This window comes from Acaromyces ingoldii (assembly GCF_003144295.1).
Source record: "Acaromyces ingoldii strain MCA 4198 unplaced genomic scaffold FA10scaffold_3, whole genome shotgun sequence".
Taxonomy (NCBI): Eukaryota; Fungi; Basidiomycota; class Exobasidiomycetes; order Exobasidiales; family Cryptobasidiaceae; genus Acaromyces; species Acaromyces ingoldii.
The window spans coordinates 1,665,362-1,685,325 of NW_020290249.1; the positions used below are offsets into that span (position 1 = coordinate 1,665,362).

General features: G+C 59.3%; 8 protein-coding genes across 8 annotated transcripts; 6 read left to right on the forward strand and 2 right to left on the reverse strand.

Annotated features, from left to right (window-relative positions):
• The first annotated feature begins 1,035 nt into the window (after window positions 1–1,035).
• Window positions 1,036–2,593, forward strand: FA10DRAFT_266962 (hypothetical protein). Its single transcript, XM_025521719.1, has one exon. The coding sequence runs from the start codon at window positions 1,274–1,276 to the stop codon at window positions 2,348–2,350; it is 1,077 nt and encodes a 358-aa protein (XP_025377685.1). The 5' UTR covers window positions 1,036–1,273; the 3' UTR covers window positions 2,351–2,593.
• Window positions 2,594–4,715: 2,122 nt separating this feature from the next.
• On the forward strand, window positions 4,716–7,309 carry FA10DRAFT_266964 (hypothetical protein). The gene is made up of 2 exons (XM_025521720.1): window positions 4,716–6,231; window positions 6,307–7,309. Exons 1-2 carry the CDS (start codon window positions 5,087–5,089, stop codon window positions 6,908–6,910), a joined length of 1,749 nt encoding a protein of 582 aa, XP_025377686.1. The 5' UTR covers window positions 4,716–5,086; the 3' UTR covers window positions 6,911–7,309.
• A 92-nt stretch (window positions 7,310–7,401) lies between these two features.
• Window positions 7,402–9,074, forward strand: FA10DRAFT_266966 (Homocysteine S-methyltransferase). The gene is made up of 4 exons (XM_025521721.1): window positions 7,402–7,733; window positions 7,789–7,979; window positions 8,057–8,556; window positions 8,622–9,074. The coding sequence occupies exons 1-4, from the start codon at window positions 7,456–7,458 to the stop codon at window positions 8,880–8,882; spliced, it is 1,230 nt and encodes a 409-aa protein (XP_025377687.1). The 5' UTR covers window positions 7,402–7,455; the 3' UTR covers window positions 8,883–9,074.
• A 3-nt stretch (window positions 9,075–9,077) lies between these two features.
• FA10DRAFT_114465 (hypothetical protein) lies at window positions 9,078–10,852 on the forward strand. The gene has a single exon (XM_025517889.1). The coding sequence runs from the start codon at window positions 9,273–9,275 to the stop codon at window positions 10,749–10,751; it is 1,479 nt and encodes a 492-aa protein (XP_025377688.1). The 5' UTR covers window positions 9,078–9,272; the 3' UTR covers window positions 10,752–10,852.
• A 101-nt stretch (window positions 10,853–10,953) lies between these two features.
• On the reverse strand, window positions 10,954–13,731 carry FA10DRAFT_260317 (hypothetical protein; the record flags this gene model as incomplete). The annotated part of the gene is made up of 1 exon (XM_025520006.1): window positions 10,954–13,731. One exon carries the CDS (start codon window positions 13,729–13,731, stop codon window positions 10,954–10,956), a length of 2,778 nt encoding a protein of 925 aa, XP_025377689.1.
• Window positions 13,732–14,239: 508 nt separating this feature from the next.
• On the forward strand, window positions 14,240–15,706 carry FA10DRAFT_251991 (Adenylosuccinate lyase; the record flags this gene model as incomplete). The annotated part of the gene is made up of 1 exon (XM_025519632.1): window positions 14,240–15,706. One exon carries the CDS (start codon window positions 14,240–14,242, stop codon window positions 15,704–15,706), a length of 1,467 nt encoding a protein of 488 aa, XP_025377690.1.
• On the reverse strand, window positions 15,625–18,518 carry FA10DRAFT_275202 (GCS-domain-containing protein). Its single transcript, XM_025523255.1, has 4 exons — window positions 17,288–18,518; window positions 16,791–17,211; window positions 16,064–16,711; window positions 15,625–15,994 (listed from the first exon to the last, which is right to left on the reverse strand). The coding sequence occupies exons 1-4, from the start codon at window positions 18,313–18,315 to the stop codon at window positions 15,890–15,892; spliced, it is 2,202 nt and encodes a 733-aa protein (XP_025377691.1). The 5' UTR covers window positions 18,316–18,518; the 3' UTR covers window positions 15,625–15,889.
• A 595-nt stretch (window positions 18,519–19,113) lies between these two features.
• FA10DRAFT_214862 (Scramblase) lies at window positions 19,114–19,887 on the forward strand (the record flags this gene model as incomplete). Its single annotated transcript, XM_025518481.1, has 3 exons — window positions 19,114–19,476; window positions 19,552–19,698; window positions 19,789–19,887. Coding segments are annotated over 3 exons (609 nt in total), but the record flags the coding sequence as incomplete, so codon positions are not given.
• Window positions 19,888–19,964: the final 77 nt, after the last annotated feature.

Sequence of the window (19,964 nt, forward strand, 5' to 3'; positions counted from 1 at the left end):
CAATCTGGAAGGCTTTGCTGGCGTTTGACCTCGTTAGAGTTCGGAAGCGAATAGAGGAGAGTAGCGCGGGCATCTTGCGCCCCTTCGATGTCCACCATCTCTACAGCGGCACTGTGCAGCGTCCGAGACTCTGCGACGATTCCCCAACTCCAAACGACAGAGGGAGGCAAGAGAACAATCGCTTATGTTCAGGCCGCTTGCCTGCGTTTGCTAGAAAACGTGCTGCATCCACACTTCATCAGTCACTTGGCAAACTTGCTCTGAATGCATGCGTATAGTCCTGGGTGTGCAGCAGTCAGCCTCTTTCTGAGAAGATACAATTTGATTCTTGTTGATGACGATACGCCGTGCCTCGCTTGCACCGCCAAGGATCGTCCAAGAAAGATTGGAAGGTGACGTCGGCAAGCCTGCTTTTATGAAGAATTGTTTGTTACGGTCCGTGGAGATCATCAAGGGACCGAAGAGCCAACGAACATTCCGAAGATGGTCGCCTCGCCGTAGATCTGTACAAAACGGCAAATAGCAGCAGCAGCTACAGCTCGCAGCTTGCAAAGCGAGCCTCGCTGGCAGCGAGGCGTCCCGATCGCCCTTCAAAGGGATAATGAAGGGCTTATTATTAAATAATGGGGATCCTTTCTGTCTTTTTCCGTCTTCATTTTTGGCGCGTCGCTCTTCAAAAATTCGCGGGCGGGAAGCACCAGCTAACGCGAGGGTGAGGGAACTAAAGCTACGCTAGGCACGATTTCAGGCCCTGAGGCATGTCGCCTCTGCCGAATGGTCCCTCAAAATAGCCCATTTGCATCGTCGCGCACACGAGGTCGACCAAACATTAATACAAGAATCCCATGCAGAATTCGGCCTGGCTTGGTCTAAGAGTCGTCTCCTGCCCCTCTCCATCCTCTTCTTTTGCCTAAATTGAATATTCTTTGAATTGGGTATCCCTTATTCGATCGTTTCGAAAGGAACGAAGGCGCAACCGATATGGCCCCCCTGTTAGTCGAATCCCCCTCCCTCTCGTCCCTTTGTTTCCCCTCTACCAGCACCGACCTCGATCTACCTCTTGACCAGAACCGGCTTCTGTCTCTTGACCTCCAACCTCCTCTCCTCCCGATCTCCATCCCTCTTGTAACGGCGCGCTCAACTCACTCTCGCTCAGCACTAAACATACGCACACCAGCATACTCTCACAGTCTTTCGTTGTTGTCGCCTTGACTCACTCATTTCTCTTCGCTCTTTCGCATCAACGTTACTTACCACCACTACAAACATCATCATGAAGTTCCTCACCTCGTCCCTCGTCGCTGCCGCCCTTGTGGCCAGCTCCACGCTTGTGGCCGCCTCGCCTCAGGACGTCAGCGGTCTCGCCCTCAACCACGGTAGCGCCCACCTCGAGAAGCGCACGAGCTGCAAGGCCGGCTCCTCAAAGCACAAGAAGCACAAGTCCAAGAAGAACAGCGCCAGCAGCGCCACCAAGAGCGCCGGCTCCAAAGCCGCCAAGTCGTCGGGCACCTCGTCGTCATCTTCCGCATCGTCGTCTGCTTCGTCGTCATCTTCGTCGTCGGGCGCTCAGGGCTCGGGCAAGAAGCCCAGCGGCTACAAGAGCAAAGCTGGTCTTTGCTGGGCAAACGCTGGCGGTATCAACATCGAGCCCTTCATGTCTGGCACCGTCTCCTGGTTCTACTCGTGGGGTGCCTGGCCCAAGTGGGACAGCGCGCCAACCGACTCGCTCTTCTTCCCCATGCTCTGGGGTGACTCTGGCCCGGGCGCCAACCTGGACGACTTCAAGAAGCGCGTCCTCAACGACCAGAACGGCAAGTGGAACAAGCACAAGGCTGTCATGGCCATGAACGAGGTCAACCAAAAGGGCCAGGCCAAGATGACCCCCGAGCACGCCTGCTCGCTCATGCGCGAGAACATCAAGCCCCTCGCCGACAAGGGCTGGTACGTCATGGGCCCCTCGACGACGTCGGCTCCCGACGGACTCGAGTGGTACAAGGAGTTCAAGTCCAAGTGCGCCGACCAGTTCAACAGCCTCGACGCCATCTCGCTCCACTTCTACGACACCACTGCCGAGAAGTTCAAGACGTACGTCCAGAACTGGATCGACACCTTTGACAAGGACGTCTGGATCACCGAGATGGCTTGCACCAACTTCAACGGCAACGACCAGCCCAGCGCCTCGGACGTCAAGAGCTTCATGACGGAGACGAAGCAGTGGATGGACTCCAACGACCGCGTCATGGGCTACGCCTGGTTCGCCGCTCTCCAGTCGATGCAGGGCGTCACCCAGCAAAACTGCCTCCTGTCGGGCAAGGAGCCCAACGCCCTGTTCCGCATGTACTCCAGCTAAAGGTCATGCGCCTCCTTTCCCCTTTCCTCTCTCCTCTCCTCTTTTCTTCGTGTTTCTCCCTGTTATTCCTTTGCTGTCTTTTGCTTTGAGCGGGCTCGCTGTGCGAGCCTCGCCAGACCAGTTCTTCCCTCTCTATACACAGGTTGTCTTCTCCTCCCCCTTTGACAGTGGCGCAGGTGTCTTTTCTTTAGTGCTAGTCAGACTGGTTCCTTGCTTTGCAATCCTGAAAAGGCTCTTGTTACACCGTCATCTTCGTTCTCTTTTCTCGGTCCATTACCGTGTGCAGACTTCATCAGTTCTCACGATTCGGACAAAGTCCGTTGAGAAGGAGCGCTTCATTTGAAAGGGTACGACACGTATGTCAAAGAGAAAATTCGGTCGGGAGTTTGCCCTGCGTGCGCTGTCCTTCTCGCACATTTCCGGAAGATGAGTTATTCCGAAAAAAGAGGGAGGGTGACCCAGGGCATAAAGGTAGAAATGGTCCGAAGGTAAGTCCGGCGTCACAAGACCACGCCCTTCGAAGGGCAGACGGTCAGACAAGACGACCGCTATTCAGGAAATGATGCCAAGGAAGATCTTTCGCCGTCGGCGACGAGCAGGACCCTTGTTGGATCCCTTAGCCTGTACTTGGGATGCGTCCCTCCCTTCCCTCGCCGGCGTCCCCACCTTTGCCCAACCCTCTTTCTCCTGGCCGACTGTCTCCTGGCTTTTTGTCTGATTTCGATCTTGATCTCGTGCTGTCCCCAATTGAATTTCTTTCTCGTCGCCTATTTCGGAGGCTGAGGCAACAATCTTCTTCCGGGTTTGACAAGCAAGCAACGAGCCCTTCGAGAAGTCGCAGCAAGCACAGGCTTGAGACATTTGACGCGCCCTTGCCTCGTCACAGGAGCGCATATCCAGAGCAATGGAGCTTGATCAATCAACATCACGCCCTTAGTTGACAAACAAGCACCACACCCAATCGATTCTGATGTACTGGTCGGCTCCGTTGGACTGGAAGCACGTCGTCTATCTGCATGTCCGTCAGCGCTTCAGGATGTCCGACTTGCTGGCCATCCCTAAATTCTGGGTTATTGGAATTTGAACCAGATTTCTGAAATTAGGACGCGCAACCTTTTCGGTGGTGCAATGAACCTGCTCTGTAATATAATGGACTGATAGAGCGAGCCAAGCGCGATCGCGGCAAGACGAGGTGTTTTCCACCTCTGTTGACCCTCGCTCACTAACTCGAGCTCTATCAAGCGGCAAAAAATAAAAAATAAAAATAAAACTAGTGGGAGAAAGGGGACGGCTTCTTCTCTTCCTCCTCCTCCTCTTCCCACTCTTCCCTTTCATCATCCAGCACGGCCGATTGGGGCATCTGTTCTCCCGCGCCTCGAGAGTCGATCTTTCTCGACGCCGTCTCGAGCTCAGGCCCCCATCCATCCGCACCCAGCATTCCTCGCTCGGAGAGTTAAGGGAGCAGGAACACGAGCGGCGAGACACCGAGCGCGACGCAGCACAAAACAAAGCACGCGATCCGCTCCTGGTCCCCCTTGTCCCCCTCGCTCTCTTCACATCTCACTCGATTTCCCGCAACGCACAGTCTCCTCCTCTTTTCGACTCACGCCGCGCTTCATCTGCTGTGCTGCCATCAAGCCGTAAGAGACAGACAGACGACGAGAAAAGGCCCCAGCCATATCTCTCCTTATTCTTTCTTGAGACCGTCGACCTTGGAGAAAAGGCCGCCATCGCCGTCACTACCGCCTGCTACGCGTCTTCTTTCGTCGTCTTTGTGTGTCGCTTGCCCGCAGCCCTAGCAATTCGGACGTGAGCGCTTTGCTGAATTTGCATCACGCGCGCACACTCGCACAGCTCGCTCTGTTATCAAAGCGCCTGCTGGACGCCTTACTCTCTTGGCATTGTGCGCGGGGCTTCTTCGGCGACGACGGCAACGACAGCAGCGAAGACCGTAGCTTGTCGAACTTGCTCGCTGCACACGCGCCAAGAACTCGACATCAGATCTGGCCAGTTACGTCTAAATTGCGCCCCGCCCGCAACACCGACGCGAGACGGAGCTTTCAGACAAAGAGGCTTCGCATTTCATTCCTCCTTCCCTTGCTACAGAGACACGTCCCTGTGGCGGCTCTTGAAGCGGAGAGGACCAAAAACACACGCCACTGGCCCAAACATCAAGGGTTCGGCGTCGCGAGGAAAACGAGGGCAGGGGAAAACACAGCGCATCAAATCGACGTGGCGATCCACCCAAAACAATAAAGGGGAAAAGGAAAAAGGAAACCAGATAGACAAAAAACAATGAAGGGACTCAAGGACTTCAGACGCTCCCTCAACAAGGACCGCAATTCGGGAGGCAACAGGCCGGGCGCCGGCGGCTCCTCGTCGTTTGCCTCGGGCTTTGCGACAGGCACGGGCGCGCCCCCATCGATGTTTACTGGCGTGAGAAACGCCGTGTCGATCCAGCCGCCCAAAAAAGTCATCCGTGCCACCAGAGACTATCGATCGAGAGCTCCTCAAGAGCTGAGCTTTGTGAAGGGCGACTTCTTCCACGTCCTCACCGACGACAACTCTTCCAATCCAGACTGGCTCGAGGCGACGAACCCGGTGACGAACGCGAGGGGTCTTGTGCCCGCTGCTTACTTTGATATCCTCTCGAGGTCATCAAGACCGGCGCCAGCTGGAAGCGCAGGCATCCAACAGGGGGCAGGGGCAGGAGCAGGAGCAGGGGCAGGGACAGGGATGGGAATGGGGCCTGGGGCAGCTGGGACGTCGGCGGCTGCATCCGGGCAACCGGGCCCGGCCAAGAGCGGCGCTGGTCTCTTTGGGACAGTCAAGTATGACTTTGCGGCCGAACGTGCAGACGAGCTCGAGGCAAAGGCGGGCGAATCGATCATCGTCATTGCCCAGTCCAACTACGAGTGGTTTGTGGCTAAGCCGATTGGCAGACTGGGTGGGCCAGGCCTGATCCCCGTCGCATTCATCGAGATCAAGGACCTGTCGACAGGCAGAGTCGTCGAGAACGTCGACGAGCTCATCGACAGCGGCGTCGTGCCAAAGGTGGAAGAGTGGAAGAAGATGACGGCAGATTACAAGAAGAACACCATTCCCCTCGGCCGATTTGACTTTGCGGGCAACCAAGCTCAGCCCGGGGCCCAGGCGCAGCCCCAAGGGTTGGGGCAACAGCAGCAGCAGCCTTTCCAACAGCAGCAACAGCAACAACAGCAGCAGCAACAGCCGCCCTTTGACCCGTCTTCGTCGTCCTCGTCGAATCAGTTCTATGAGCAGCAACAGCAGCAGCCACCCATCCCACCAAAGGACGGTCAACCAAGCCTGGACAATATGCCCCCGGACATCACGCCTGGGCAGGAACTGCCCACTGGCATCGTTCACAGCGCCAACGTTGACTCGTTCCACTACGAGCAGGGCGACTATTGGTTCCGCATCCAGGCTGGCCACATTGCAGGCCCATCATCGAGCGCGAATTCAGACGCACCCACAGCACCTGCGGGCGAGGAGAGGGACCTGATCCTCTACCGGCTCTATGAGGACTTCTACGAGTTTCAAATTGCCCTTCTCGATCATTTTCCCGCGGAAGCAGGACGGGAGCAGCTGGCCAATGGACAGATGAGCGAACGGATACTGCCGCTGATGCCAGGTCCGCTCGAGCAAGTCGATGACCTGATCACGTCGCAGAGAAGGCAGGACCTGGACCTGTACATCACCGAGCTGTGTGCCCTGCCCGAGTACATTCTCCGCTCCGAGCTCGTCAGACTCTTCTTCGAGCCGCGGCCTGGCGACCACTGCACTACTTCACCTCCCCGGAATCAGCAGGCTCAAGCATCTGGTGCGACCACGAGTGAAATTCTGGCAAGCAACGGGACAAGGTGGGTATCCTCGAGCAACGACTATTTTGATGGCGACGTGGGTCCAGGACTGACCGAGGGTGAGCAACAAAACAGCAAATACTCCGAAGACATGCCCGTTGGCTCTTCTGCGCGGTCAGCGACGGGCGACGAGCTAAGCTCGGGCATGGCCAGCCTTGGCATGGGCGAAGGGGGGCCAAACGGAGGAGGAGCGGCCAGCCGAAGCTCGCAGCACTCTGCCGCCGACAGCCGAAGCAGTGGGCCCAACTCGCACTCGGCCCACCTCAAGCCGCACCAGAACATGACGAGGAACACGTCGGCGACGACGGTCGATTCGAGGGACTCGAGGGGCTCCTCGTCCCACGGACGATCAGGGTCAGTGCATGCGCAGCCGCCGCTCCCCACGTCCGCAACCTCGGGTGCTGGTGCCGGTGCCGGCCAGCCCCCGTTTGTCAAGATCAAGATTTTCCACCGAGTCACCGACGACACGGTTGCGATCCGCGTCCCACCGAATGTCACCTTTGCCGCGTTGATGGACAAGGTCAAGGAACGGCTGGGAAGCGATGTGGCCATTCTTCGTTACAAGGAGGCACAGCCCGAGCCCGGGTCGAGCGGCATGATGCGGCTGAGCGACGACGAGGACCTCAAGGAGTGGCTGGCAAGCGGTGGAAAGATGACACTCTTTGCCGATTCCAAGTAATCGACTCTTCTCTTCGTTTTTACCCCTGCTTCAGCTGCTTCATCTCTCCACGATGTCGATCGACGCCGCCGCATGCCCTTTTCAAATCGCATCTCCACACTCCGAAAGCAGGCCTCTTCGTTCTCGATTTCGACAAGTGCTCCCGCTGTGCTGCCATCATCATACCAGGGTTCTTCTTTTCCTTTTCCCTTTCCTACTCGTCTCGGTCATCTTCTTCTCTCATCACCTGTTGTTATTTGTGTTGTCTGTTGTCTTTCTTTTCCTCATCAGCTCTTTTTGTCGCCCTTTCATGGCTCGACTGATGGCACTATTTTCTCTTCTTTCTCTCTCTTCCCTCTCTCCTCTCTCTCTCTTTCACTTTCTTTCTCGAGGAATGAATGCCAAACGGAAGGTCCCACCTCTCTTTCGGAACAGTACAGGTGCCTGAACATGTCGCGTGCCTTGGTGGAGCGAGAAATAAACTTTTCCTGTCCAATTGATCTTCGCTTCTTCTTCTCAAAGACCGACGCAGACGAGGCCTAAGCGGGCAAGGGAGTCCGAGAGCGATGGACAGGCTGGCAGAGAACATCGCTTCGATCCGAGAGGCGCGGCTTGCCATCCTCGACGGCGGCTTTGCGACGCACCTCGAGGATGCATACGGCCAGGACCTGTCGGGCAGGCTCTGGTCTGCATCGCTGCTCCTCGACAACAAAGAGCGGTGCGACGGCCCCTCGTCCACTTCTTCCTCGGGTGCGACAACAAAGAGAGCCAGTGGGAAGGAGCTGATCAAGGCTACGCACCGCGATTTCATCAAGGCGGGCGCCGACATCATCCTGACTTCTACGTGAGTTCGCAGCCACACCGGAGACAAGACGACGCTGACTGGCGCGCTCATGCAGCTACCAGGCATCGAGGCTGGCCTTTGAGCTGGCGGGCTACTCGGACAAGCTGGCAGATGAGCTTCTCGTCCAGTCGGTCGGGCTGGCCGCGCAGGTTCGCAGCGAGGATGAGCGTGGACAGGGGCGAAAGAGGACGCTCGTGGGGCTCAGCCTTGGGCCGTTTGGTGCGGCGCTGGCCAATGGATCTGAGTGTGAGCTTTGACTGCCCGGTGATTTCTGAGCTCGATTAAGGGACCTGACGGATCTTTTGTCGTGCGCAATGGCACAGATACGGGCGACTACTTTCTTCCCACGAAACAATCTCCAAAGAGTGGCCCTACGCCGTCGTTGCTCGACCTCGAGCAGTTCCACCTGCAGAGACTGCAGACAATCTTTGGTTCAGCCCAGGCAGAAGCCGTCGATGTCGTGGCATTCGAGACGATTCCGCGCCTCGACGAGGCCATTGCAGCTCGCAGGGCGACGTCAAAGATTCGAGCAAAGATGGGCGAGGGCGTCATAGTCTACGCTTCCTTTGTCTTTCCAGATGGGACCAGGCTGCCCTATCCCCCGCTAGCTCAGACGGACGCGAGACAGCAGGATCATTTCGCAGACCTTCTCGCGGCCACCTTGGGCAAGCAACCAGACGAGTCCGAAGCAGGCGCGCCGCTGGACGGCATCGGCATCAACTGCACAAAACCATACTACATCCGACCGCTCGTGCAAAGCTTGACAGACGCTGTCACGAAGCTGCAAGAGCAAGGTGTGATCCGGAAGCAACCGTACCTGTTTGTGAGTACCCTTTTCCCCTGACTGCTCCCCATTGCGTGCTGCGTGGGCTCATCTGGGTACCTTAGCTCTATCCGGATGGGGGTCTTGTCTGGGATGGGCAAGCGAGAAAATGGAGGCCAGCTGCGAACGGGCCGTCGAACAACGATGTCGATCGTGGAGGATGGGCATCGCAATTGGTAAACGTGGCCAACGACGTTCTTCGAATGTCAACTCCCGAGGATCAAGAAGCTACAGGGAGAGGTTTGGGCTGGAAGGCAGTCATTCTTGGGGGCTGTTGCAAGGCCTCGGTGTCCGACATCGCTTCACTCCGGAATTTGACAGATTAAAGCCACTGGAGAGATCAGGAAGACTGCTCTCCATCACTCCACGCTCCTCGGCCTCGTTTGAGTTTGAAAGGCTTGGCGGGAAGAGCCTTGTTCGGCCATTCATCACACTGCATGCATGACCCAGGGCCACAAGTGTTCAGGTACGGTCTGACGGGAGATCGGCTTGAGGGAACGTGCGCACGTTGCAGCAAGGCGAGGCCGTGCCCTGCCCTCCACTGCCGTTTTAGCGTTGTTCTGTTACGTTAGAGCTTCGGAAGATCATCTTCTGGAGCGAGACTTTTCAAATTCCGGATCAGAAGAGCTCAGAAGAAGAAGCTCCGTCGAGAATGCGTTATAAAAAGGTTGTGGCCGCCCAGTTATGAGTGATGGAGCCCCATCAAACCTGCCACAATGAAGCTGTCTCAGACCTTTTCGTCTCTTCTCGGTGCCATTGTCATCGGCGCGGCCAGCACCGTCGCTGCCGACACCACGGTGAGCTTCGACGGAAGGACGTTTGTCAACCACGGCCTCGTCGGTTTCGGCCGCATCAATGCGAGCGCGGTCGATTCCTACGGCGAGACGCTGGGCGGGCTGGGCTCCGCGATTGCCCTCGAGTCTGTCCAGAGCCAGGGCTCGTCATACACCGGCAAGATCCGCCTCAACCCGGACCGTGGCCACAACACGCAGACGACGACCGACTACCGTGCTCGATCGCAGACGTTCACCTTCACGTTTGACCCGACCAAGGGAAGCGCCACGGTGGAGAACATTGCCTTCAAGTACGAGTCGACGCAGCTCTACCGGTACGCCGTCGCTGGTCTCAACTACACGACTGGCCTGGACCCCACGGCGGTCAAGAATGCCACCTTTGCCACGCCCCCGCTCCCCGTGGCTCCCTCGGACAACCACGTCTCGTTTGACTCTGAGGGCTTTGCCTTCTCGGCCGATGGACATCTCCAGTTCGTCTCGGACGAGTACGGCCCCTACATCCACATCCTCGAGCGCCAGACTGGCATCGTCCTTACCTCGATTCGGCCGCCGGACGCCATCGTGCCCAAGGATGCCAAGGGCAACGACAACTTCACGGCCGAGGTCAACCCGACCACGGGCCGCACCGCCAACCAGGGCTTTGAAGGGCTGACGCTCGACAGGAAGACCAACACGCTCTGGGCCCTGCTCCAGTCAGCCACTATCCAGGACGGTGGTTCGGACAAGACGACGAACCGGTACAGCCGGCTGCTGGCCTTTGACGTCTCCAAGGTGCCCGCCTCTGCGCCCCTCGTGCACGAGTACGTGGTGCCGCTCCCGCAGTCCAAGAAGCTCAAGACGCGCGCCTCGTCGGAGCTGCACATTGTCGACTCGACCACCTTCCTCGTCCTGGCCCGCGACGGCAACGGCTTCGGCGACACGGACCCGGGCGCGAGCTACAAGCACGCGGACCTCATCTCGACAAAGAACGCCACCGACATCCACGGCACAAAGTACGATGCGCCGGCCAACCCCATCAGCCCCGGTGGCACGCTCGACGCCTCCATCACGCCCACGCCCTATGCTTCCTTTGTCGACCTCGTCGACCCGGCGCAGATTGGCAAGTTTGGCCTGCAGACGGGCGGCGCCTTTGACCAGACGCTCATTGCGTCCAAGCTCGAGTCGCTCGCCGTCGCGCCCTCCTCGTCTGCCGACAACTTCCTCCTCTTTGTCGTGTCGGACAATGACTTTATCACAAAGAACGGCCACCAGGCGGCACAGGACCCAAAGACGGGCAAGTACGTCCTCCAGGACTACTCGGACCCCTACGCCGTCACAAACGGAGACGCAGCGACGCAAGTCTTTATCTACAACGTCACCCTGCCCGGATACTCGCAGGGCTCGGCCTCCTTCCCCAACTAGGTTGTCTCCTCCAGCCGCGCAGGAGACTACTGTAGCTCCATGCCGCTTGCCCCTCTTCTCTTTCATACAATGAAAGCCACTGTTGATTAATTTGCCAGAGGTGTGGATGTGTGAGGTAGGATAAGCGTGAGGAAAGAAAGCACAGAAAGTGATTGTCCAGAACAGTGGTGCTAAAGAGCCAAAGAGAAGAAGAAGGAGAGAATCACCAGTCATTCTCGTTCACGGTGCCCATCTCCCTGCCTGCCATGGCGACGCCCTCGAAGCTCCGCTGGCCCGCCCTGCTGCCGCTCCGGTAGTGCGACGAGGACGATGAGGCATGATTGCCGCTGTGGTGGTGCTGGGATGTTGTTCCACTCGCACTCCTCCTGCCCTCGCCGCTTCCAACGCTTTCGATTGCACTGAGCTTGCGGACGAGCTTGCCAAGGGTCCGGACGAACACCGGCTGGTTCACGGGCTGGAGCAGGTTGCGATCGCTCTCGCCTGCGGTAGACGAGCCAGGCCCTCGCCAAAAGGCCTCGTCGTCGTCTTCGTCTCCAGCGCCATCTGCAGCCTTGTGCAGCGACGTCTCTTCACGCTGAGCGGTGCCTCTGGCCATTGGCATCGGAGGCAGGTCGTCTCCGACGCGCTGCTGTGGCGCATTTGCCTCTTGCTGCGTCGTCTGGCCCCCTTCGCCGGACTGGTAGCCCAGCGAGGCCAGAAAGGCGATGCGGTCCTGCTGGTCGCGCCGCCTCCGTTCTGCCCTCTCCCTCGAGTTGGACCTACTCCTGCTTCCGGACGTCAGACCCCCTGGTTCAGCCGCACCGTTGGCGTGGCGCTGGCTCGATGACGCGGCGTGTCGAGCCTCTCGGGACCTCTTCTCTTGCGAGGCTGTCCTCTGGTGTCGCTGTTCCTCCTCTTGTTTGGGCGGGAGCGGCGGAGCAGAAGCGTGTGCCTCCTCCTGCTGGTAGTTGGGAATGTCCAGCGAGGAGTCTTCCCTCAACTTCCAATCGCGCGCGTCCGTCTCGCTTCCTTGCATTCGCCAGTTGCTGTCCGAGGGTTCTCTCCGGAACCAACCACCTACTCCCAGACGGCTGTCTTCTCGCTGGTGCTGCTGATGTTGCTGCTGCTGCTGCTGCTGCTGAGCAGCAAGCAGCGTCCCCTTTTCATCTCCCATATGCTCCTGCTGGGGTCCGTGGGTCTCGGGAGACGATTCGCCCCACAGGGCTGTCCACAGCCGGTCAAGGATACCTTGCGACCACGCGCCAGCGCTTCCGCTGCGCTCATGTCGGTGGTGTGGCATGTTGCCGTACGTGTAGATTTCCTCGTCGTGACGGTCCCTGGCCTTGTTCTGCTGCCAGGCAAACTGCTGCAGTGACGGCGCCTCGTGCGACATCCGTGACTGGGAGGAGTGGAAATGCGATTGGGAGCCTCTCAGTGTCTCGTCGTCATAGACGCTGCCACCACCACCGTATGTTTTGGGTTGATGATGAGCATCCGACGCATGCGTGACCCTCTCGTCGTCGTATTCGTAGTCGTAGCTGCCCGGCACCACCAGCGAATCGCGCGGCTCGCTAGGCATGGCAGGAAGCGCATCGTGTTTGCCCCCGCTGCGACCGACGGTGCTCACTGGGTGATCAGGACCGGAATAGCCACCCTCTTCCATGAGCAGCTTCTGCATCTCTGCGCTCTCTTTCATGTCGGGATCGACGATGCCCACGATGGCCAAAGAGCGGTTGTACCTGGCGAGGCAGGCCATCCACACGGCGCAGAGAAAGACAAGAATGCCGAGCCGGAGTCCACCGGCGATCATGAACATGAGTAGGGTGCGTCTAGCATCGTGGGTGCACGCCGACGCCGCAGCTCCGTCGTCGGTTGGTTTCGCAATGGGCGAGGCCTTTGCTGCGGACCAGAGCAAGTCCATGTCCCATACACCGTTGCACCGTTGCGAGACGTCGCGCGTCTTTGCCAGGGGGTCATCGGGCGTATCTGAGTACTTTTTGTGCCAGAGCGCGATGAGGGACAGATTGGCCACCGAGAGAGCAACATTGAGCGTGGTGCTGAGAATGGCAATGATCCAGACCGTGTAGGTCCCGCACGACCGTCGACGCGAGAAGCGCAAGTAGAATCCTGACAGAACGATGCCGGCGACGGCGAGGGCCTGTACTGCCACCCCGACCAACGCCAACGATCTCAGCATCGGGTCCGGACTCGTTTGTGTACCGTCCTGTGCATCGGAGAGGAACCAATTTGCGGGCGAGAGGGCGAGGTAGGCGAGGATGTATGCGATGAGGATGTAGGCAGAGAAGCCAAAGAGCAAGAGCATGAGGCAGCCCGTGATGATGCGCCACTTCATCTTGATCTCCTTTGCCTTTTTGTCCCTCAGCCTCTCCAACTCCCGATCGACGAGCACGGCATTGCTGCCCTTGAGCGCGGGCGGCGTGTACTGCCGGTACAGGGCTGGCGGCGAGGTGTACACATCGTCGTCCACTGTCTTTTCGGCGTCGTCTAGCGCGCTCCCGCTCACTTTCGGTGCTTGCGCTGATCGAAGCGTCGCCTCTCCTGCGCTCATGAACGAGTCTCTCCGCGAACCAGGTCCCGCCCCTGCTCCTGTTCCTGCTAGTTGCGGCGAGTGCGATGAGACAGGCGGCGGGGAAATGAAGCCACTAGGGAGCTGCTCGGGCATATGAGGCAGATCGTCGCCCAGATGCAGGCTCGCGCGGCTCGTTTGTCCTTTGGAGATCTTTCGCATCATGACGGAACTGCTCTGCTGCTGCTGCGGGTGCTCCTCCTCACTGCGGGGCGAAAGGACCTCGGGAGAGCCCACGACGTGCTGGCCGACACCGCCATAGGACGTGGAGGAATCCCGCCGCCGGGCTGCGTCGTATCGGAGCATGGCCTGCCAGCTGTCGTGTGTCGTCGGGTGCTTGTCTGCCTCCACGTCGATGCTGCCCCGAGGGCTGAGATGCTCGGTGAGCGAAGGCACCTTTTGCGGGTGCGGCATGGTATGGATGGGAACTCTATGGGGAAATCTTTGTGTTGTTTGTTGTCTGTGTCTTTGTTGGGTCGTACCGTGCTGCTGTTGCTGCTACTGCTCGTCGTGAGGTCGTGAATGGGTCGTGGTAGTCGTACAATGGATCGTCGAGTAGCTAGATCATAGGCGATTTGGTAGGTGTGTGTCTCTTCGTCCTCGTCCTCCCCCTGACGGATAGTGATGACCTAGGAGCGGTCCTGATGTTTGTTCCGCCTAGGAGTTGCGCCCCTCCATGGGTTTAGCCCCTATCGAGAATCGAGAAAGAACGCGCCCAGATCGCGCTAATGGGGAATAAACGAAATATGTCACCGAGCACGGGCGCGCCCAAAAAGGTCCTGATCGGCCGAGACAAATTTTGACAAGGGCTCCGTCCGTTCGTTCTTCTTCCTCTTTGAGGTTTCGACAGGGTGTCAGTCACAGAGACGTCAATCATCATCTTCTTCTTCCATCTCGACCGACGACCAACGACTATCTCACCATGGCCCAGCAGCACTCGTTTGATGCGTGGCAGTCGCCCCTGTCGGGCCGGTATGCGTCCAAGGAGATGTCGCACCTCTTTTCCAATGCGACGCGCTTCTCGACCTGGCGCAAGCTCTGGCTCTACCTCGCCGAGGCCGAAAAGGAGCTCGGCATCGACATTCCCGACGAGGCCCTGGAGCAGATGCGGGCCAACCTGGAGCTCGATGCTGAGCAGATGAAGCAGGCAGCCGAGGAGGAGAAGCGGCGGCGGCACGACGTCATGGCCCACGTCCACGTCTTTGGCCGCAAGTGCCCCGCGGCGGCGGGCAAGATCCACCTGGGCGCCACGTCGTGCTACGTGACGGACAATGCGGACCTCATCTTTCTGCGCTCTGGCCTCGATCTGCTGCTGCCCAAGCTGGCCACGGTGATTGCGCGGCTGCGCGACTTTGCGCACGAGCACCGCGCCCTGCCCACGCTCGGCTTCACCCACATGCAGCCAGCCCAGCTGACGACGGTGGGCAAGCGCGCCACGCTCTGGATCCAGGACTTCCTCTGGGACCTGCGCAACATCAAGCGTGCCCGCGACGACCTCGCCTTCCGCGGCGTAAAGGGCACCACGGGCACCCAGGCCTCGTTCCTTCAGCTCTTTGACGCCTTTCCCGACAAGCACGAACGCGTCGAGGCCCTCGACGAAAAGGTGACCAAGCTCGCCGGCTTCGACGAGGCTATGCCCGTCACGGGACAGACGTACTCGCGCAAGGTCGACGTCGACGTGCTCAACTCCCTCGTTTCGCTCTCGGCCTCGGCACTCAAGATGGCGACGGACATCCGCCTCCTCTGCCACCTCAAGGAGGTCGAGGAGCCGTTTGAAAAGGACCAGATCGGGTCGTCGGCCATGGCATACAAGCGCAACCCGATGCGCTCCGAGCGCGTCTGCGGCCTGGCCCGCTGGCTCGGCAACATTGGCAACAGCGCCCGCGAGACGGCGGGCGGGCAGTGGATGGAGCGCACGCTCGACGACAGCGCCAACCGGCGCCTTTCGATCCCCGAGGGCTTCCTCACCGCCGATGTCATTCTCACCATTCTCCAAAACATCACCGAGGGCCTCGTGGTCTACCCGGCCCAGATCCAGCGGCATATTGCCGCCGAGCTGCCATTTATGGCGACGGAAAACGTCATCATGACCATGGTCCACCTCGGCGGCGACCGGCAGGAGTGCCACGAGCGGATCCGGGTGCACTCGCACGACGCCGCCCGCGTCGTCAAGGTCGAGGGCGGCGAGAATGACCTCGTGAAGCGCATCATGGCCGACGACTACTTCAAGCCGGTGCACGCCATCATGGACAAGCTCCTGGACCCCATGACGTTCATCGGCCGCGCGCCCCAGCAAGTCGATTCCTTCCTCTCCAAGCACGTTGAGCCGGCCCTGCAGCCGTACAGCGACGTCATCAAGCACGCCGCCAAGGCTGAGCTGAGCGTGTAGAGAACGGTCTTCTTTGCTCTATGTGTTCGCTATTATTAGCAGAAGTAGTTGTAATGGATGCCGACAATAGTAGTAGTAGTACTAGATAGACATGGGAATGTGATCCGTCTTCTGAGAGTGCATCTGCTTCTGTAGAAGTAGTCGCAGTGTCGCAGTGGCCCATCACTACCAGCTACCAACCAGCTACTCATTGTCGCCAAATGCTCTCCGCCGCTTGGCATAATTTGCAGGAAGGAAGCCCGGTGCCTCGACGACGCCCCGCTCGATCTCATCGAGCCTCTTTATCATCTGCTCATTCAACGAGTCCCGATCAGTACTGGCTTTGTATGCATGCGTGCAAAAAGAAAAGAGACTCACATCGTAATTTATGCCGGGCGACACGACCGAGTCCTTCTTGTACTCGGGATGGCTCCTCACGTACTGCCGGATCCACGTCGCCGTCGTCATGAGCTCACCCCTGGCCCTGGCGGCAACGAGGTCGAGGTAGGCGCCCATCTCGATGCGCGTCTCGACGTCGATGTTGAGCGAGTCGAGGTAGTTGTATACGAGCCCGACGAGGCCGGGAAAGTCGCCGGCACCTGCCCCTTGCTCCTCCTCCTCGTCTTGCCCTCTTCGTGCAGATGATGATGCCGAGGGCTGACGTCGACCATTGACAATCTCATCGAGCGTCATCTCCTCGTACTCCTCCTCGACGGGGCCTAGCTCTGGCGAGGCCGCTCGGCTGCGGTAGGGCGAGGCAGGCGTAGAGCCATTAACGGCGGCAGCAGCAGCGACGACGCCGTTGCCGCTCCGAGCGTGTGGCGGGACAGACGACGACGGGCCAGGACCAGGACCGGGGGAGGGCGCGCGCGAGGAGACCCTCGTGGCAGATGCCGATCGAGTGCGTGCAGCCGAGGCTTCCCTCTGGTGGTGCCGCGGCTTGGTACGGTAGACTTGCTTGCGAAAGTAGTAGGACTCTTTCTGGACGGCGTCCCGGTGGTGCGCCCGCTTCATGTTCTCATCGACCTGAGGTAAGCGCATACATACAGCCATACGGTCAGCTTCGTCCACTGGCTTCCTTTCCGTCTTCTTCAAGACAACTCGCCTTGCTGATGGGAATGTAAAAGTTGAGGCCAAAGCTCAGGATGGCCCTGGTCAAGAGGACAATAAAGACGCTGAATGCAGCATTCTCAAAGTCGGTCACCTGCACCTCCATGCTCCTAAACTCGACGCGCCACCCAATCTGGCCACCCGGCGGGGGCGGCTTGAACCGCATCGTTTGCCAGTTTGTCGACTGGATATTCTCAAAGTGGTCCATGCTCACTTCGTCGTCCTGGTCCACCATTTCGGAAAAGATGACGAGGGGGTCGCGGATGAAGAGATGGGCGAGGTGCGACGAGAGAAGCGAGTCGATGCCCGCAGCCTCGAGTCGGGCCTTGATGCCCTCGTCGACAGGGAGCGGGTTGTCGTTGTACTCGGGCCGGTTCAACGCATCGAGAGAGATGTAATTGTCCACCGAGTCGTACCTGCTCCGACGGCAAAGAAAAGTCTCCATGTCAGCTGTTGCAGAATGAGAAGCATGGTATAGGCCAGCGCACGCACCTGCTCTTTGGCATAACCATTCTGCTCTCTTTCAACGGCTCCAGCCCCTTTTCCTCGCGCGTTCGATCGTCGACGGCGGCCGAGATGACGTTCCACCGGCAGTCAACATCGGAAAGGTAGCCACGATAGGCGGGGCTCGCCGCCGTGAGGGCGAGCATGAGCGGGCCAATGGGCACCAGCTGGTCGTACACCGTCCTGGCCTCCTGCACGGAGCAGGCCTGGAAGGTGACCTGGAGGCAGCAGCAGCCCATGCCGAAGCCCATGGCGTCCATGTAGATGTGGTCCGGCAGCGCTGCACCGCCCTCGCCCGCCTCCTTGTCTTCGGGAAACAGGTTGCGGTCGTGGGGTATCGTTGGGTCGTAGAATGGCTTCGGCGTGTTTTCGTCGTGGAAGACGGGCATGTTGATGGCCACCTTTGCGCCTCGCCGCTTGCGAATGTTGGCCGTGAGGGTGGGGAAGCGCGCATGGGGGTTGATGACCTCGTCGGGCAGGAACATGCTCCGGCTCGCATCGCCCCGCGGCTCCAGATGCGGGTCGGTGAAAGGCACGTCGTTGCAGCCCAGGCGCGGGTACGAGGTCAGGGTGATGGGCAGCTCGTGCGGGTGCAGGTGGCTCCGCGCAATCCGCCGCCGGAGGCGCATGTTGGCCTCGACGGCGCGCAGCTCCCGCGGGCTCGCGCCGTACGGCTGGCCGGGCGTGCTCTCGAGCATGAAGCGGCCGTACTCTGGGTGGAAGGTGGGCACCTGGCTGGCGATGCCCGGGGCCTCGTCGGCCGTCTGGCGGTGGCTCTTGGCCAGCACATCGAGGATCTCGGCCTGGCGGAGCGACACGCGCGCATTGCGGTTCTCGTCATCAAACGAGACGACAATGTACTCGATCTCGTCGCCCCAGAGCAGCTTATCGCCTCGGCGGTCCTTGATCTGGGCCCAGAGGTTGAGAAACTGGCTGATGCCGTGATATCGAACATGGTCGGCGAGCGGCTTGGCCTCGGGCCAGGGCAGTGGCGTGCCCAGCGACAGCAGCCCCATCGTCGTCGGTCGTCGCCTTCTTCTTCTTCTTCTTCTTCTTTTCTTCGCCCTGTCTGTAAGAGCAGTGCAGTTACCAAAGCTCCGATTCGGGATAAAACGAGGAAATCGAGCTTGCGCAAGCCCTGGCCCTTATTGCTCGCTCCCTGGAAGAAAAAAAATGGAGGGAAAAGTCCGACGTTGGTAATACAGCTTTTACTCCTCCTTCCGCTACTAGACTAGGTACTACTACTACTACTACTACTACCACTACTACCTGCGCGCGCTACTTACGCTTGCCAGGAGGCGTACGGCCGAATAGCGATCTCCAGGCCCGAATAACCACGTGAGCGATGTAAATTTCTCCACTTTGCGCGCAGGTGGCTTGCATAGAGCTTCCTCACCGTTGATTCTTCCGACCGGGCTGGCCTAACGTTGCACACAGCTGTCCCCCTCGGTCAATCGATCGAGACGAGAAGTGCGGCGATGGTGGTAGCAAGGGCGATGACGATTAGGGGAGCGAGAGGGACAAGAGCTCTTGCTGCTGCGAGAGACGTGAGAGGCGCGCTCGGACCGGCTGCAGGGCGCAGCGCTCTCCTCGGCGGCGCATTCGTCGCTGCTCACTCGCTCCGTCCCTCCATCGCACAACACACATGCACAAGCACGCCATACGCTGGTGCTTCATTGCAGCCGCCCGTGAAACGGTCCTTTTCCAGCTCTCCGACAGCGCCACAGCAGGCGAGACCGACGAGCATCGTGATTCCAACGGATCACGAAGGCGTCATCGACGGTGACAAAGCCGCCGTCGCTCGTCTGACGCCCCTGCTGAGCCAGCCGACTCTGGTGGTGACGCGCCAAATGGAGATGCTCAACATATTCCTTGGCTTCGAACTGGCCAATCGCTACGCACTTGTATCGCCCGAGGGCGAGCCGAAGGGTTACATTGCCGAGACGGAGCAGGGGCTGGGCAACGTTATGCAGCGTCAATTCTTCCGGAACCATCGTCCCTTTACGGCCCACGTCCTCGATGGAGAAGGAAAAGAGATGCTCGTGATCCGGCGGGCGTTCAAGTGGCTTACCTCCAAGACGAGCGTGTCCCTTGTCGACCCAGAAACGGGAAGCGAGACGCTCGTCGGCGAGGTCCGGCAGCGACTGACGGTCTACCGGCGCAAGTACGACCTCTTTGTCTACCGTTCTCCTCGTCAGCATCAATCCGGCTCCCTCGCTGAAGAGGCAGCACAAAAAGAGGGGGAAGAGGAGACCGAGTCTGTCCAGTTTGCCAGCATCGACGGCGGCCTTTGGGCATGGGACTTTGTCATGGTCGACACTGATGGGGAGCCGCTGGGGGCAGTCAGCCGAAATTTCCGCGGCTTTGGCCGGGAGCTCTTCACCGATACGGGTCAGTACGTCGTCGCCTTTGACCCTTCTGGCGTAGCGTCTCCCTCGCTCGCCATCGAAGGGCAGCAAGGGCAAGAGAAGATGGAGGAGGGCGCAAAGGAGCTCGTGCGCCACGGTCCTGCACGGGCCCTGACGCTAGACGAGCGCGCCGTGGCGCTGGCGACAGCCGTCAGCTGCGACGTTGACTACTTTTCGCAGCACAGCCAGGGCGGCATCGGTGGCCATGGAGGAGGCATGATGCCGCTCTGGATGATGGGCAGTGGCAGTGGCAGTGG